The 13,836-nt window shown below is 51.6% G+C and overlaps 1 gene segment (V, D, J or C); it reads left to right on the forward strand.

Moving 5' to 3' along the window:
* The first annotated feature begins 786 nt into the window (after nucleotides 1-786).
* Nucleotides 787-2,115, forward strand: LOC127461682 (Ig heavy chain V region C3-like). The segment is given in 2 exon segments: nucleotides 787-1,015; nucleotides 1,271-2,115. Coding segments are annotated over 2 exon segments (396 nt in total).
* Nucleotides 2,116-13,836: the final 11,721 nt, after the last annotated feature.

A 13,836-nucleotide genomic window follows, 5' to 3' on the forward strand; every position in this document is an offset into this window, starting at 1 on the left:
AGTGTGGGCCATGGGAGTAGGAGTGGGAGGGTCGTTGCCACACCTTGCACAAATTACCTGCAAAGCCTTGAATGTGCCTATGAGTGTTGCAGAATCACAGGAAGATTGAAGTTGGGAAGTACCTCAGGAGGTCATCTGGTCCCTCCTGCCTGCTTGAGCAGTTGCCCAAGACCATGTCCAGACAGCTACAGAATATCTCAAAGCATGGAGATGCCACAAACTCAGTCACCATCACAGTAAAAATGTGCCTCCTGATGTTCAGAAGGAGCATCCTGTGTTTCAGCTGGGGTGCATTGCCCTCTGATCTGTAAGCAAGCATCACTGGAAAGAGCTTGGCCCCGTCTTCTTTGCATTCCCTCTTCACATGTTTCTATACAGAGATAAAGCCTTCTCTTCTCCAGGGTAAGCAGTCTTGACTGTCCCTGACCTGCCTGTCTCCTGGTCCCCAGGGCAGGGGATGGGGGCGATGCCAGGGCGGGCCGGGAGTGCGGGGCAGGAGGAGGGTCCTGGAGGGGACGCTGCGGGCCGACAGCCCGTCCCTTGGCTGGGGCCGGGGATGGGGCCGCCCCGGCTGCACGGGGCCGAGGCGCCGACACCTTCTGAAGGGTACATGGGGCGAGAAGGCGGGACAGCGCTGGAGCCGCTCTGGGAGCCCCGGGACAGGAGCCTTCATCTCTCGGGGCGCTGCTCCTCCGCCTACGCTGCTGCCCGCGTCCCTCGCCGCGCCCCCCTTCTCCCGAGTCCCCCTTTCTCCCGAGTCCCCCCTTCTCCCGAGTCCCCCCTTCTCCCGAGTCCCCCCTTCTCCCGCGGCCCCGGGGGGGCCGGGGCGGGTCTGTGGGGTCGGGCAGAGGCGCCGGCGCTGCCCCGGCGAGGCGGGGCCGGGCAGGAGCGGCCCGAGCGCGGCTCCGCTCGGCTCGGGGGCGGCTCCCGCGGAGCCCTCGGCCGCGGCCGGGCACGATGTCGGCCGGGCTGGGGCCGTGGCTGCTGGGCTTGGCCTTGGCCTTGGGGCCGGCAGGTGAGAGCCGGGCGGGGAGGGCAGCGAGCCCGGCGCTGGGGAAGGAGGGAGCGGGAGAGGAGAGGCGGGAGCAGGGGCAGGGGCAGGGGTGGGACAAGGCCAGAGGCTGGGACAGGGCTGGGGAAGACGCAGGGACAGGGACTGAGGGATGGGGGCGGTGGCTGTGTCCGTGCCGGGGCTGAGGGCACCGGGCAGTGGGGGAACACGCTCGGTCCGTGGTCGCGCCCTGCCCGATTCCTGCGCTCTCCCCCGCAGGGCTGTGGGCACAGTGGAGGCTGGAGGAGGCCGGCGGAGGGCACCGAGCGCCCGGGGAGTCCGTGCTCCTCTCCTGCCGCGGGTCCGGATTCAACTTTGGGCTTTATGTCGTTTACTGGTACCGTCAGGCACCCGGAGGCATACCCGAGTGGGTGTCTTCCATCAGCACCGATTCCTCTGTCAATCGAAACCGGACAGCAATGGAGGGTCGAGCCTTGGTGTCCAGAGACAATTCCCAGTCCAAGTCATCCCTGTCCTTGTGGGCCCTGCAGCCCCAGGACTCTGCTCGATATTTCTGTGCTGTTCCCACGAGGACAGGAAACCCAGCTGAGCTTTAACATAAACCTGCTGGGGGCTGGCACAGAGTCCATGGCATTTTAAGATGGAGAATTTTGAGGTGGTTCAGGGCTGTTCCCAAGGAATCAGGGGCCATCACTGTTCTCTGAAGGCAGTTTTGGCCTTTCTTCCAGAGCTTCTTTCCCCAGAATGATAAATGGCATATTCTGAGTCCCAAATACAATGTTTTATTCCATAGAAGTGGTTCAAAGTGCTTCTGTCGCCCAACCAGCCTGGTCATTCTGCCTGGCTCCAGCCCCTCTCTGCCTTCCTTTGATCCCCTTCTTCTGTGGGGCACCCAAAGCACCTGGGCTTTAACAACACCTTTGCCTGCTTTCTTTGACCCTTTTGGGCCATCTCCTGGCACCAGAAAAAGCGAAGTAGTGATGGAATAGGCCCGCTTTTGTTTCAGATGCATTTTGGGGTGATGAGATCCAACCAACAAGGTCTGCAGTTTGGTGGCCAGCAGGGAATACTGGGACCTTACGATGCACTTACAGCTCCAATGCCTCCTACATTTACGTGGTCTGGTATCAGCAGCATCCTGGTGGACCCCTGAAGTACTTGCTGCAGTGCCAGGGCCGTGGAGGCTCCTACAGCCACACAACCCCTTTTGCCCACAGGAGGTTTTCCTGCCAGGCTGACAAGAGCTCTGGGACACTGAACATCACCGGGCTGGAGCAGGGGGACAGTGCATTCTATTACTGCAGCCTGGAGGCACCACAGCGAGAGGCACCCGGGGGGTGCCTCAACAACATCAGCTTCCTCCCCTGCTGCCTCCCCTCCTGCATGTTCAGGTGGGACACAGGCCCTGCAAGGGGGGAGTCAGTGAGTGGGTTGTGCCTGCAGTTAGAGAAATGGGGTCTCATTGTGTCTGGGTGCTCCCAGTGGAGAGGAGGGGAGGGAATGGCAGGGGAGAGGCAACAGAAGAGCATTTCAATTGAAAGGGAGCTACAATGACCATCTAGTCCAACTGTCTGACTACTTTCAGATTTGAACTAAATTAAAAGCATGTTTCAAAAGAAATTGTCCAAATACCTCTTAAACACTGACAGGCTTGGGGCATTGACCACCTCTTCAAGATGCCTGTTCCAATGTGTTACCAATCTCTGAGTAATGAAATGCTTCCTAATATCCCACCTAAACCTCTCCTGGTGCATCTCTAAACCATTCCCACATCACTGTGTAACATGGAGAACCTCCCTCTCCACTTCCCCTCCTCAGGAGCTGAGAAGGTTGAGGGACCTCCTCACATTTCTTTCCTCCAAGATAAACAAATCCTCCATGGGCTTCTGGCTGTAGGGAACCTGGCATGTCCTACAATGTTGGAGCAGCCCCAAGTGTCCCAGGGCACCACAGCTCTGCCTGGCCCTGCATCCCCCTGCTTCTTTTCCCAGCCTCAAGCCTCCACTCTCAGTGGGCTCCTCTACCCTCTCCAAGTCCCTTTTCCCACCTCTGTCCTGACAATCCCATCCAAAAGGGACCATGTTCTGTTACCCAGGAAAAGAGAGGGGAAGGAATGGATTCAGACAGTCTGTGCAGGGCCACTGTGAAGTGGGCAATGCTCCCCAAAAGGGTCGTGGCAGCCAGGATGGTGACAGTGTGTCAGGGCTCACAGGTGTCACATCCTGTGGTCACAGGGAGAGCTCTGGGTTCCTGCTGAGTAGGAGGACACAGGGAAGGGAAGTGTCCTGGCTCTGCTGAGCAGCTCTAACAGCCTGGTCCCTACTGAGTCCTGGGCTGCCTTTGCTGCTTGGGGGGATCTGGGAGGGCTTTGAGAGGAAGAGGCAGCTGGAGAAGTGTCATCATGGGGAGGGAGAGGGGTGCTGGGGCAGAGTGGAGGGAGCAGGGTGAGGAGCACTTCTGCCCTAAGGGTGCCCTTTCCAAGTGGAACTGGGATCCTGGGGGTCCCATGTGGGAGCAGCAGCTCAGCAGCAGCAAGGGCCAGGAGCCCAGGGGAAGGACAATGTGCCACCCTCCCAGGGGAGCTCCAAAGTCCCAGCAAACCCTGCAAAACTTCCTCGGGGAAAGGTCAGGTTTGCCCCACAGCAGCACCTCACCTTTTGCTCAGCAGAGATTTTCCTGCCAAATAAACACTCTGTTCTTGCACCCTGCAGGGTGAGTGCACCAACAGCTTCAACTTCTGCTCCACCAACCCCCAGCTCTCACCCTCCCTGTTGTCAGAGACAGAGGGAGGGACTGGGCCTGAGTGCAGTGACAGAGGCACAGGCAGGAAAGGTGTGGGCAGAGCTGTTCTGCAGGCAGAGAGAAGCTGGAGAGAGGTGAGACAGATGGGCCTGGCCATGTGGACTGTCCTGTGTGGGGGGTTCTTGCCCATTGTAGGTAAGTGAAAGGAAGGGGTGATGCCCCCCAGGAACTGAGCGTGCCCCTGTGCTCTGCACGGCTCTGGGGAGCTGTGCTGACCCCTTGCAGCCTGATCTGCTCCCTGGCTCGACCTGTCCCACCATCCCTGTGGAGCACGGTGAGAACAGCCCTCCTCCTCTTCTAGCTGGGAGTTCATCACCTCCATCCCAGCTGCCTCCTCTGCAGGGTGGGGACAGCAGGGCACGGCCCTGCTGCACTCAGATCTTGGGCCAGAACACTTTGCACTTGGACTGGACACTCTGCTCATGGGGCACTGCAACTCATCTTGCAAAGCCCAGCTTGAGGATGGCAGCACAGGGCCCTAAGCCCCACTTGCCTGTGAGAGGTATTTGCCTCTCTCATGTGACTTCACAAAAGTTTCAAGGACAGGTTAGGTTTGTTCCTCACCATCTAGGAGTGGTCATGGCATGTTCTCTCTCTCTGCAGCAGTCACTGGCCAGGTGGTCTTGGAGCAACACCCCAGGGAAGTGACTGTGGGAGAGGGAGATAAAGTCACCTTGCAGTGCAGCATGACACGAGGTGTTATGTGGAATTACTACATGTACTGGTACCGTCAGCACCCACGTGGCACTCTGGAATGGATTTACATGGAAGGTGATATCTATGGAGAAGGTTTCCAAGATCACTTTAAGGGATCAGTGGAGAGCTCCAAGAACAGAGTCACACTGCAGATCCTGGCAGCAAAGCCAGGGGATGCAGCAACGTATTACTGTGGTGCAAGAATCACCCTGGAGCAGCTCTGCAGCAGAGTGGAACAAAAACTGACTGATGGAAGGACAGATCTCTCAGCATTTCTTTCCAGCAGCTGCTCTCCAGGGGCTGTTGTCAGGCAGGTGCAGGAAACAGACCTCTGGCTTGGTGGCAGTCCAGGCAGTGGAGGGAAGTGTGGTAGAAGGGCTGGTACCATTTATGATGCAGGAGAATCTTTTCTGGGAACTTAAGGGACTGTTTAAGCAAGTGTAGTTTTAGTGCACTTTGCCTGAGCCTCTCTCCAGCACAGCCTCATTTTTCCTCTGTGGCTTGGCCACAGAGCCATGGGATCATGGAGATGTGTTGTGGTATCTTCCAGTTCCAGTTCTGTGGAGGATGGAGCCAGGCTGTTCAGGAAAGACAGAGCAACAGATGACATTGTTCTGGGTGGCTGCTACAGATCACCTGATCGGGAAGAAGAAGTAGAGAAGGTGTGGAGGGTTGACCTTGTCTGTCCACCAGGTGCCCACCAAAACACTCTCTCAGTCCCCCTCCAAAACTGAGCAGGGGGAAAGTTTACAATGAAAGACTTCCGGGTCAAGATCAGGACAGGGAGCTGTCCCAGCAGTTCCCGTCATGGGCAAAGGTATGGCCATGGGGATATGAATTTCATTTATTGTCAATAACATTAAAGATGGATAATGAGAAATAAGGACAAAGCTAGAAATATCCCCTCACCCTGACCAGGGCACTGGGATGGGGAATGGGGCTTTCAGTCAGTTGATAACACATTTTCTCCCCTCTGAACTACTGATACTCATCCAGAGTAATGGATCTCTGCGAAAGGTTTCATTCAATCATCCTGCTTAAAGCAGGGTCAACCAGCAAAGGTGTACTGGTCTGGTTTGGTGGGGATTAAATTTCTCTGTAGCAGCCTGTCTGGGCAGCTGCTCTGTTTTGTGCCAAACCCATGCTGATAACACAGCAATGACTTAGCCACTGCTGAACAGTGCACCAAGTCTTCTCTGCTTCTCATATTGCCTGCCAGCTGTACAGCTGACCACAACTGGCCAAGGGCCGATTCCATACCACATGGCCTTGTGGGGCCAGCAGGTGAGAGCCGGGCGGGGAGGGCAGCGAGCCCGGCGCTGGGGAAGGAGGGAGCGGGAGAGGAGAGGCGGGAGCAGGGGCAGGGGCAGAGGCTGGAACAAAAGCGGGGAGGCGGCGGTGGCGGTGGCTGTGTCCGTGCCGGGGCTGAGGGCACCGGGCAGTGGGGGAACACGCTCGGTCCGTGGTCGCGCCCTGCCCGATTCCTGCGCTCTCCCCCGCAGGGCTGTGGGCACAGCTGAGGCTGGAGGAGGCCGGCGGAGGGCACCGAGCGCCCGGGGAGTCCGTGCTCCTCTCCTGCCGCGGGTCCGGCTTCACCTTCGAGAATCATTATGTTCGCTGGTACCGTCAGGCACCCAGAGTGGGGGTCGAGTGGGTGTCCTGGATAAGCCATTATTCATCACAGATTCAGTTTGGGCCAGCAGTGGAGGGTCGAGCCTCAGCCTCCCGGGACAATTCCCGCTCTGAGGCATCTCTCAGCCTGCACCTCCTGCACGCTGGGGACTCTGCCCGCTACTTCTGTGCTGTTTGCACAGAGATACGAAATCGGCTGAGCTTGAACACAAACCACCCGTCAGTGTCCCAGCCTCGGAGCTGGAAGGGGTTGTGTCCCACAGATGTGCAGGTTTGCTCCCAAAGAGTCCTGTAGTCACAGCATAGAATTTTCAAATGTTTGAATGTACCTTTTGCTGTCCCCTAATGAGCTCTAACCCTTCTGCTTGTCTTCTCCTCAATTTTCAAGTCAGCTCATCTCTCACCTCCCAAACTGCTTCACCTTTAGAAGCAACTTTTCCTGTTTCCCTTGGTTCCCAGTATTACGGGTACCCAGTGCAAATGGTGAGGTGTGAACAGCCCTGCTGTGGTTTTGGGCAGGGCTCATGTTCACTCAGTCTAGCTCATGAGTTTTGCTCCCTGAGGGGTGAGAAGAGGAAATGGGGAAATTCTAGAAGGTCATTAGGGAGCTCAAAGGGAGAAGGGGGAAGCTTGTGTTTCTCTCAGATCTGAGATTCTGAAGGGAGCAAGAGTTGGCAAGTGTGTGTGTTTACAGACGCTGGATCCTGGAGATCACAAGCAGAAACCCAGGGATGTGGTGGAGTAGTTTAAGTGACTGCTTAAGCTGTTCCTGTCTGTTCATCCTTGTCTCCTGGGGTTGCAGGTGGGCTTTCCCAAGTGCAGACAAAGGCCTCAGGCCCCACAGGAGGGAAGATGTCAGAGTCTGTCTCGCTTACCTGTCACATCTCTGGTGTCCCCATCACCGACAGCAGCTACGCATGGGACTGGATCCGGCAGACTCCTGGCAAAGAGCTGCAGCACATAGTGCTGCAATATCCTTTCACAGGGCTCCAGCACATCGCTTCATCCTTCCAGACCCGAGTCACCAGCTCTGCAGACCCCTCCAGGAACCAGCTGTTGCTGGAAGTGCTCTCACCAACAGCTGCAGACACGGCCACCTATTTCTGCAGCACTCGAGAACTTGAAAAGGGCACAGTGCTTGAAACACAGGCAGGGCCAGGGCAGAACTGGAAGGAGGGGCTTTAATCCAGTGGGGTCTTTTGGGGTTGCTGCGAGGCAAGACTCTTCCCAGACTTCTCAAGACTAGTCTGGGCTGTCTTTTCCCAGAAACAGATGCAACAGTAGCAATAACAGCAGCAGTCTCCCACAAGCACACCCCAAACCACGAACATGTTGTTAACTTATCACTTCCTTCTCAGTATCTCCCACAGGCAGAAAGAGCCAGGGAAACAGGGCGTTTGGGGATTTGGTTTTGTTTGGTTGTTTGTTTTTATTAAATAATGTGCTGGTTCTGGCTGGAGTACATTTCTTTATAGTACCTAGAATGGGACTATATTTTGAATTTGTGCTGGAAACCGTGTTGATAATTCAGGGGTGTTTTAGTTATTGCTGAGCAGTGCTGACAGAGAGTCAAGGCCTCCTCTGCTCCTCCTTACCACCCACCAGGGAGTAGCTGTGGGTGCACAAAGTCTGAGAGGGAGCACAGCTGGTTCAGCTGACCCCAACTGACCAAAGGGGTATTCCAGACCGTATCACATCATGCTCAGCATTTAAAGATGGGGGAAGAAGAAGGAAGGGGGGGACATTGAGTGATGGCATTTGCATTTCCATGTAACCTCTGTGCTTTTCTGGAGTAGGCAGAACTCTTGGGTGTTGATGGAACTAGTGAATGAATTCTTTGCTTTGCTTTGCTTGTACTCACAGTGTTGGCTTTATTTATTAAACTGTTGAGTTCTTTATTAAACCCATGAATTTTCTCATTTTTACTGTTTCAATTCTCTCCCCCGTCCAACCAAGGGGAAAGGAGAAAGCAGCTGTGTGGTCCTGAGTTGCCATCTGTGGTGAAACCATGACAAAGAAACAAATGAGCATTGAATGAGTTAAATTTTTAACATGGAAAGGCAGAAGTCAACTGCATTTGGACACTTCATATTGTTTAGGGAGTCTCACAGGAATGTTGCAGCAGCCCATAACCATAGTCAATTAATGGTATCTCAGAAGAGAGTGGCCCTGCACCAGGAACTGCACTGCCAAGATGTTTTTTTCCCAGGAGATGATTAAAAAAATTCCTTCTCTGCACTCCTGTCTTTGGTTCCATGTGAATAAACACAGGTGTTCTTATCCTGAGGACTGACCATTCATTTCTTTACTTGGAAGTGTAGATTTTCAGGAAAGGTATTTGGAGACCCATGCAAATGCATCCATGTGCTTGTGTACATGGGCACAGTGCCCGAGGCATCCTCTACAAGAGCTGCAGATGCCGGAGGGTCATTTGTCCCCAGACTTTGCCCCCCATTTGGCTCTGTGGAAGAATTGCTGCAGTGGATTAATCTAAGAGCCATTCAACACAGCAGACTGTCAGGCCATTGTCAAATGTCTTGCAAAGGCTACAAATACAAAGGAAAGGCCACTTTATTTCTTCTGTTACCGCCCTCTTTTCTTGTAGGTGTCAGCAGCTCAGGGACTTCTCCCAACAGACATTGTAGCTCACTTTTTCAAATCACTGCTTTTACCTGTCCTCTCCACAGGGAATGTTGTGACTTACTGTTTCACCTTAAATATCTAGTTTCCTATGATCCCTTACAGTGTCTCTAGAGAATCCATGACCAATAACATCTGTTTTGGAAGAAAGGTTGAATGGGATGGCTCTGTCCACAGAAGAACAGAATTCCCAGCACAGCCTTTAAGAGAAAAGTTGCCTTCTTGACCCAGGTATTCCAGAACCAGCTCTCCATCAATAAAAATCCACGGACACAGGCTCTTGTAAATGTGTGATGAAATCAGGTGGGTGTGTGTGAAAACAGGCTCAGAGTGAGCTGGTCCCCCCCATCTCCCCACCAAAAAAAGGAGAAAATTTTGTTAAAATACAAATGGAGATTTTGGGGGAACAAGAAGAATTATGCTGGAAGGGCCAGGATACTTTCTTCTGGAAAACAGCAGTGTCAGCCTTTCAGCAAGGACCGAAGGAATTCAAACAACCTCTGAAATGTGTCTTCATCTGCCTGTGACACATTTCTAGAGGAGAGGGGGACTCCCTCTGTTCCTGTTTCCTCTGAAGCAGAACTCAAGGAGGGCTCTTCAGTATCATGTAGTGGAACACAACCTAAACATTCTCTCCAACACGTCACTGACAGTACTGGGGCACCTCCAGTAATTTTTTGGAGGGCCTGCACCGGGACAGACATAGACAAAAGAACGGCAGAACTCAACTTTAAGCCAAAGGGATTCAAGCGTGTGGCTCGTGGGAGGCTGTGAGCACAGCTGTGCTCTGTGGCACTGCAATGGGAACGGGCTGTTTAACGGCCTCTGAGATCTCAGGGACAAGCAGGGCGAGGTCTCCCTGCTGGGGAAGATTTGCCAGCGAGTGAAGGGTGTGTGAGAGGCACCTGTGTGAGCCTAGGCCTGTTGCAGGAGGTGTTTTGAGCTTGTTCTCTGTCCTAGTTAGGACAGCTGAGATCAGTTCATCATGGTGGGTGTAACCCAAAACTGTATTCTATAGCCTTCCATGTCATTTCCCAGAAACTAGACTATTGTTGTCAATAGACTATTCGCACCCTCTACCCATAGAGCCTGACTCCTCAGGCTATAAACTAGGTGTTAAGAGGCCTGTGAGATAGAAGGATGTTTCTGTCCTCACACCCTTTGTGAACTCCCCGCCCTGAGGGGAGTACCAAGCATTCCTGCCTGAACTGGAGGATATATAATCTTGGAGTTTTGGAACATTTTTTCAACCCACTCGTGGGATCCAGAGGACGGCTGCATCTCATCGCTCTCAACCAGACTTAGACCACCACTGGACTGCGATCACCAGTTCTGGCCAGACTGCAGCAGCTCTCCCACCAGCAGGTTCTTCCCCTCTCCCTTTACTTTGGACTCAAACAGGGCCCAAGGAACACCACTTTGTTCAGGCCCCAGGGTACTGGGTTATACATTTGGGTTTTTGTGGGTTGAGACCAATTGTTTGTTTGTATTATTGTACTTACTGTATTATTTTAATAAATTGTTATTCTGACTTATAATCTCTCCTTTGAGTTGGGTTCATTCCCCCTGCTGGTTAACTTTTAAACCAGCACATTCTCTTTGTCATGTCAGGCTGAAGGTATCACATCAGCACATTCCACAGCTTTCCCAAAGCAGTGAAGCAATAAGGAGGAGAAAACAATTTGACACACTAAAGGGAAGAGCAGATGAACCTGCCCATGTTAACAATGGAAAATAGCAGCACTGAGATTAAAAACTGTTGATTACAAATGAGAAATACACTTGGTGACAATGATAATGCAAACAGGATGAAATAATGCTATATTGGTTTTGTATCCTAGAACTGGATCTGAGGATTAGGAAACTGCTCTACAATTCCAAGTTACCACTAATGAAAATCACAAAAGTAAGATAAAAATCAAATTAAAAGCCAACTTCAGTCAACTATAACCAGATGTTCACCACCTTCAAACCCAGTGAAAGGCACATACAAATAAATCAAAATTCTGAACCACAGACAACTCAGTGGTCAAATAATCAGTTCATAAGATTAAAGAAATTGAGGGGAGAAACGGTGCATATAATCGGGGAAAAAACCCACATGACCCTTAGAAAAATGGCACTGTCTTGGTTTGAACTGCCCCCCCCAGGTTCAGGGAGGCCCTGGGCCTAGAGGTGATTGGTCCCGGGAGAATTCCCCCTGAGGGACCAGTCGGAGCTGTTCTTTTTCGCTCCTGTGAAAATTAGACATCAAAAACAGCTGGAAGTTGTCGGCAGTGTCAGTGTGTGACCATGTGTGTCTGAGAGTGTGTGAGAGAGCTGAGGGGTGACAGGGCCCCCCAGCCCTGGCTAAGCCAGGGCTGAAGGCAGCGTAGAGTGTTGTGAGGGAGAGAGAGACTCACAACCATGAGGTAAGAGGGGGAGAGGCAGCCCCCCCAGCTAGACGGCAGGGCTTAGGATGGTTATAACTGGACTGAGTACCCTGTAGCCAAGGTGAGGGGGCTTTCTTTTTCTTCCCCCACTGCCTGGGAAGGTGGTGGTGTGGATTTAAGGCATGCTCGGTACTGGAGCCAAGCCAAGAGACGGGCCAGAGAGGCTTGGTTGCCGGGAGAAACAGCTGTGATTTGTTGCAAACAGTTGGAAGAACTCCAGGCAGAAATTGGAGACGGGCCAGAGAGGGCTCGGAGGTGCTCTACGTTGGGTTTGGACGTGGACTACTGAAACTGGAAGCTGCAGCAGCTAAAGAAGAGTGAGACAGCCAAACAAGTAGGTTTTTCTGGGTAAGGACTTTAAAACTATTTGAGGTAAAAGAACTGAGCAGAGACCCAGAGCCTGCAACCTGGAGGGTGAGAATGGAACATCTTACTCTCTGGGGAGGAAACCTTCATGAACCAAGGAGGAAGGACTCAGAGCTATCTCCTTGGACCTCATGATGAAGATGAGACCTCAGCAAAGAGCTGAGGGCTGGTAGGGGTGCAGAAGAGCGCCTTTCCCTGATACCCCAATGAGAGAGACTGTTTAACTATCGGCCTGAGCTCTTCTCCTGGACTGATAAGGGAGGGCTCAAGGGGTGGTAGAGACTGTTAATATTGTATATAATTGCCTATAGTATTTATTTGTGTATAGTAATAAATTGTATATATATTCCCTTCCCCCTATACTGAGTGGTGCCTGCCTCAAAATGTCTCTTCGGTGTCGAGGTAAATTGTGGGGGGAAGCTTGGAGACTGGATTTTTGTGGGGTCAAACCCCCACACACTCAAACAAAAAGTACTAAAAATAAAATAGCTGAGTAAATAAGCAACTTAACACATTAAAGGAAACAGAGTCCATTAAACCAGCATCAACTAAACCAAAATAACTTCTGGACAATTCTTAAACATAGACTGATTTTTTTTTTCTCATGAAAACAGACATTGAGGACAGAAATGCTCAAAGGTCCAGAAAGAGTTAGGAAAGGTAGAATGAAAATACATTGAAAATTAATAAGCCTGGGCAGCTGCCCCCCAGAACTCTGTCCGTGCTGGAGGGTCACCGGCTGCAGTTCACTCTGGGTTATCAAGGGTTATTCCCCACTGCAAGGTCACATGAGTGATTTACAATCCTCCTCACCTCTTTTCTGCTCTTAACCCATTCCTCCCAACACTCCCAGAGCCTGCCTGCTACTTCCCAGGACCGCCATGGCACCGTCATTAATACCCCCAAGGAAGAGAAGGAGGGGTAATGGATTGCAGGTGCAATAAGTTGAGCAGGTCCATTAAAAGTGACCCCAGTTTGAGTCCATGGCAAGGAGATGACTGGTCCAGCAGCTTGGAGCCTTCCATTGCTGTCACTCACCACTTTTTCTGGTGCTCCTGTGTGGCTCGTGGGCAATGGGCTCAGACACCTTGTTTGGCAGAGCTCCCAGCTCCTCCTTTGCCAGGACAGCATGGAGTCTACTCTGTGGCTGCAAATCTTCATGTGAAACAAGAGCCTTCACCTTGGTGCCGGGAGCTCCCAGCCTTTGTCACCATGGCAACCTCCATTTCCCATCCTAATGGGCACAGACTCAACCTGCCTCTCCTTTGGTACAAAAGGGAGAAGTGGGCTCTTGAAGCTGCAGAGACTCAGAGGTGGAGTCCATCTTTTGCCATCAAGGTCCAGATTGTGTTAATGCTGCACAAGTTGATCATCATGAAAGATTTGATAATTCTGCAACAGTTCCTTTAATCTCTGATAGTCACTCCCATGGCCACAGTGCCTCTACATAACAAAGAACCATCATTTTCTTAGACCGTTCCTTCAAAGCCATATTGTGTTTCTTCATGTGGTATGTTGGGTCTTGAACCACTTGAGAAGTCACGTGACTGCCTGTATAATCCAAAATTCTGTGTAGTGGAAGAGAGGCAGTTTTTGCAATGAAGTACACCACTGTGTACAGGGGCTGGCGGGCCACAATAATATAAACAGCACAGGGCCCTGTACAAAAACCCAGAGAAGGTAAAAAGGCAATATATTTTGGGAAGGAAAAGAGGTGAGTGACTGTGATAATTAAAGAGACAAATAGAATAATCTTTTTATATTTCTGTTTATCCTGGAAAGAGAACTCACAAGGTTTCTAAAAGATTGAAGAAAGGGTGAACTTGGAAGTTCTGTACTTGATCAAGCTATTTGAAATCACTGAACTGTTTAATTGTTGTTTTTCCTTTTCCAAATTTGGAAGACACCCTCTGGACACCCTCAAGGAGTTGCATACATGGATAATTAGGACAAATGTATGGCTCTTCATCTCCTGTTTTTACAACCTTTTTGAATATCATGTGGAAAGAGTGATTTATTGCAATGAGTATTAGCAGTGTGAGGATGATAAGCTTGTATTTGGACCAGGGACCACCGTCACAGTTGTACCAAGTAAGTACTTTGTTTTATTTATTTCTAAAATTGTGTTACAGTTAAGGTGGGGGAAGAAAAAGGAATCTAATGGTTTGGGTTCACTGCAAGAATTTTCTGCTGCAATAGTCCCTTGAGTGCACTCTCTCTCTCCAGCCAGGCTTTCAAGCCAAATCCTCAGCTTGG

The sequence above is a fragment of the Manacus candei genome, unplaced genomic scaffold (assembly GCF_025592945.1).
Source record: "Manacus candei isolate 608988 ecotype Guabito, Panama unplaced genomic scaffold, ASM2559294v1 h1tg000112l, whole genome shotgun sequence".
Classification (NCBI taxonomy): domain Eukaryota; kingdom Metazoa; phylum Chordata; class Aves; order Passeriformes; family Pipridae; genus Manacus; species Manacus candei.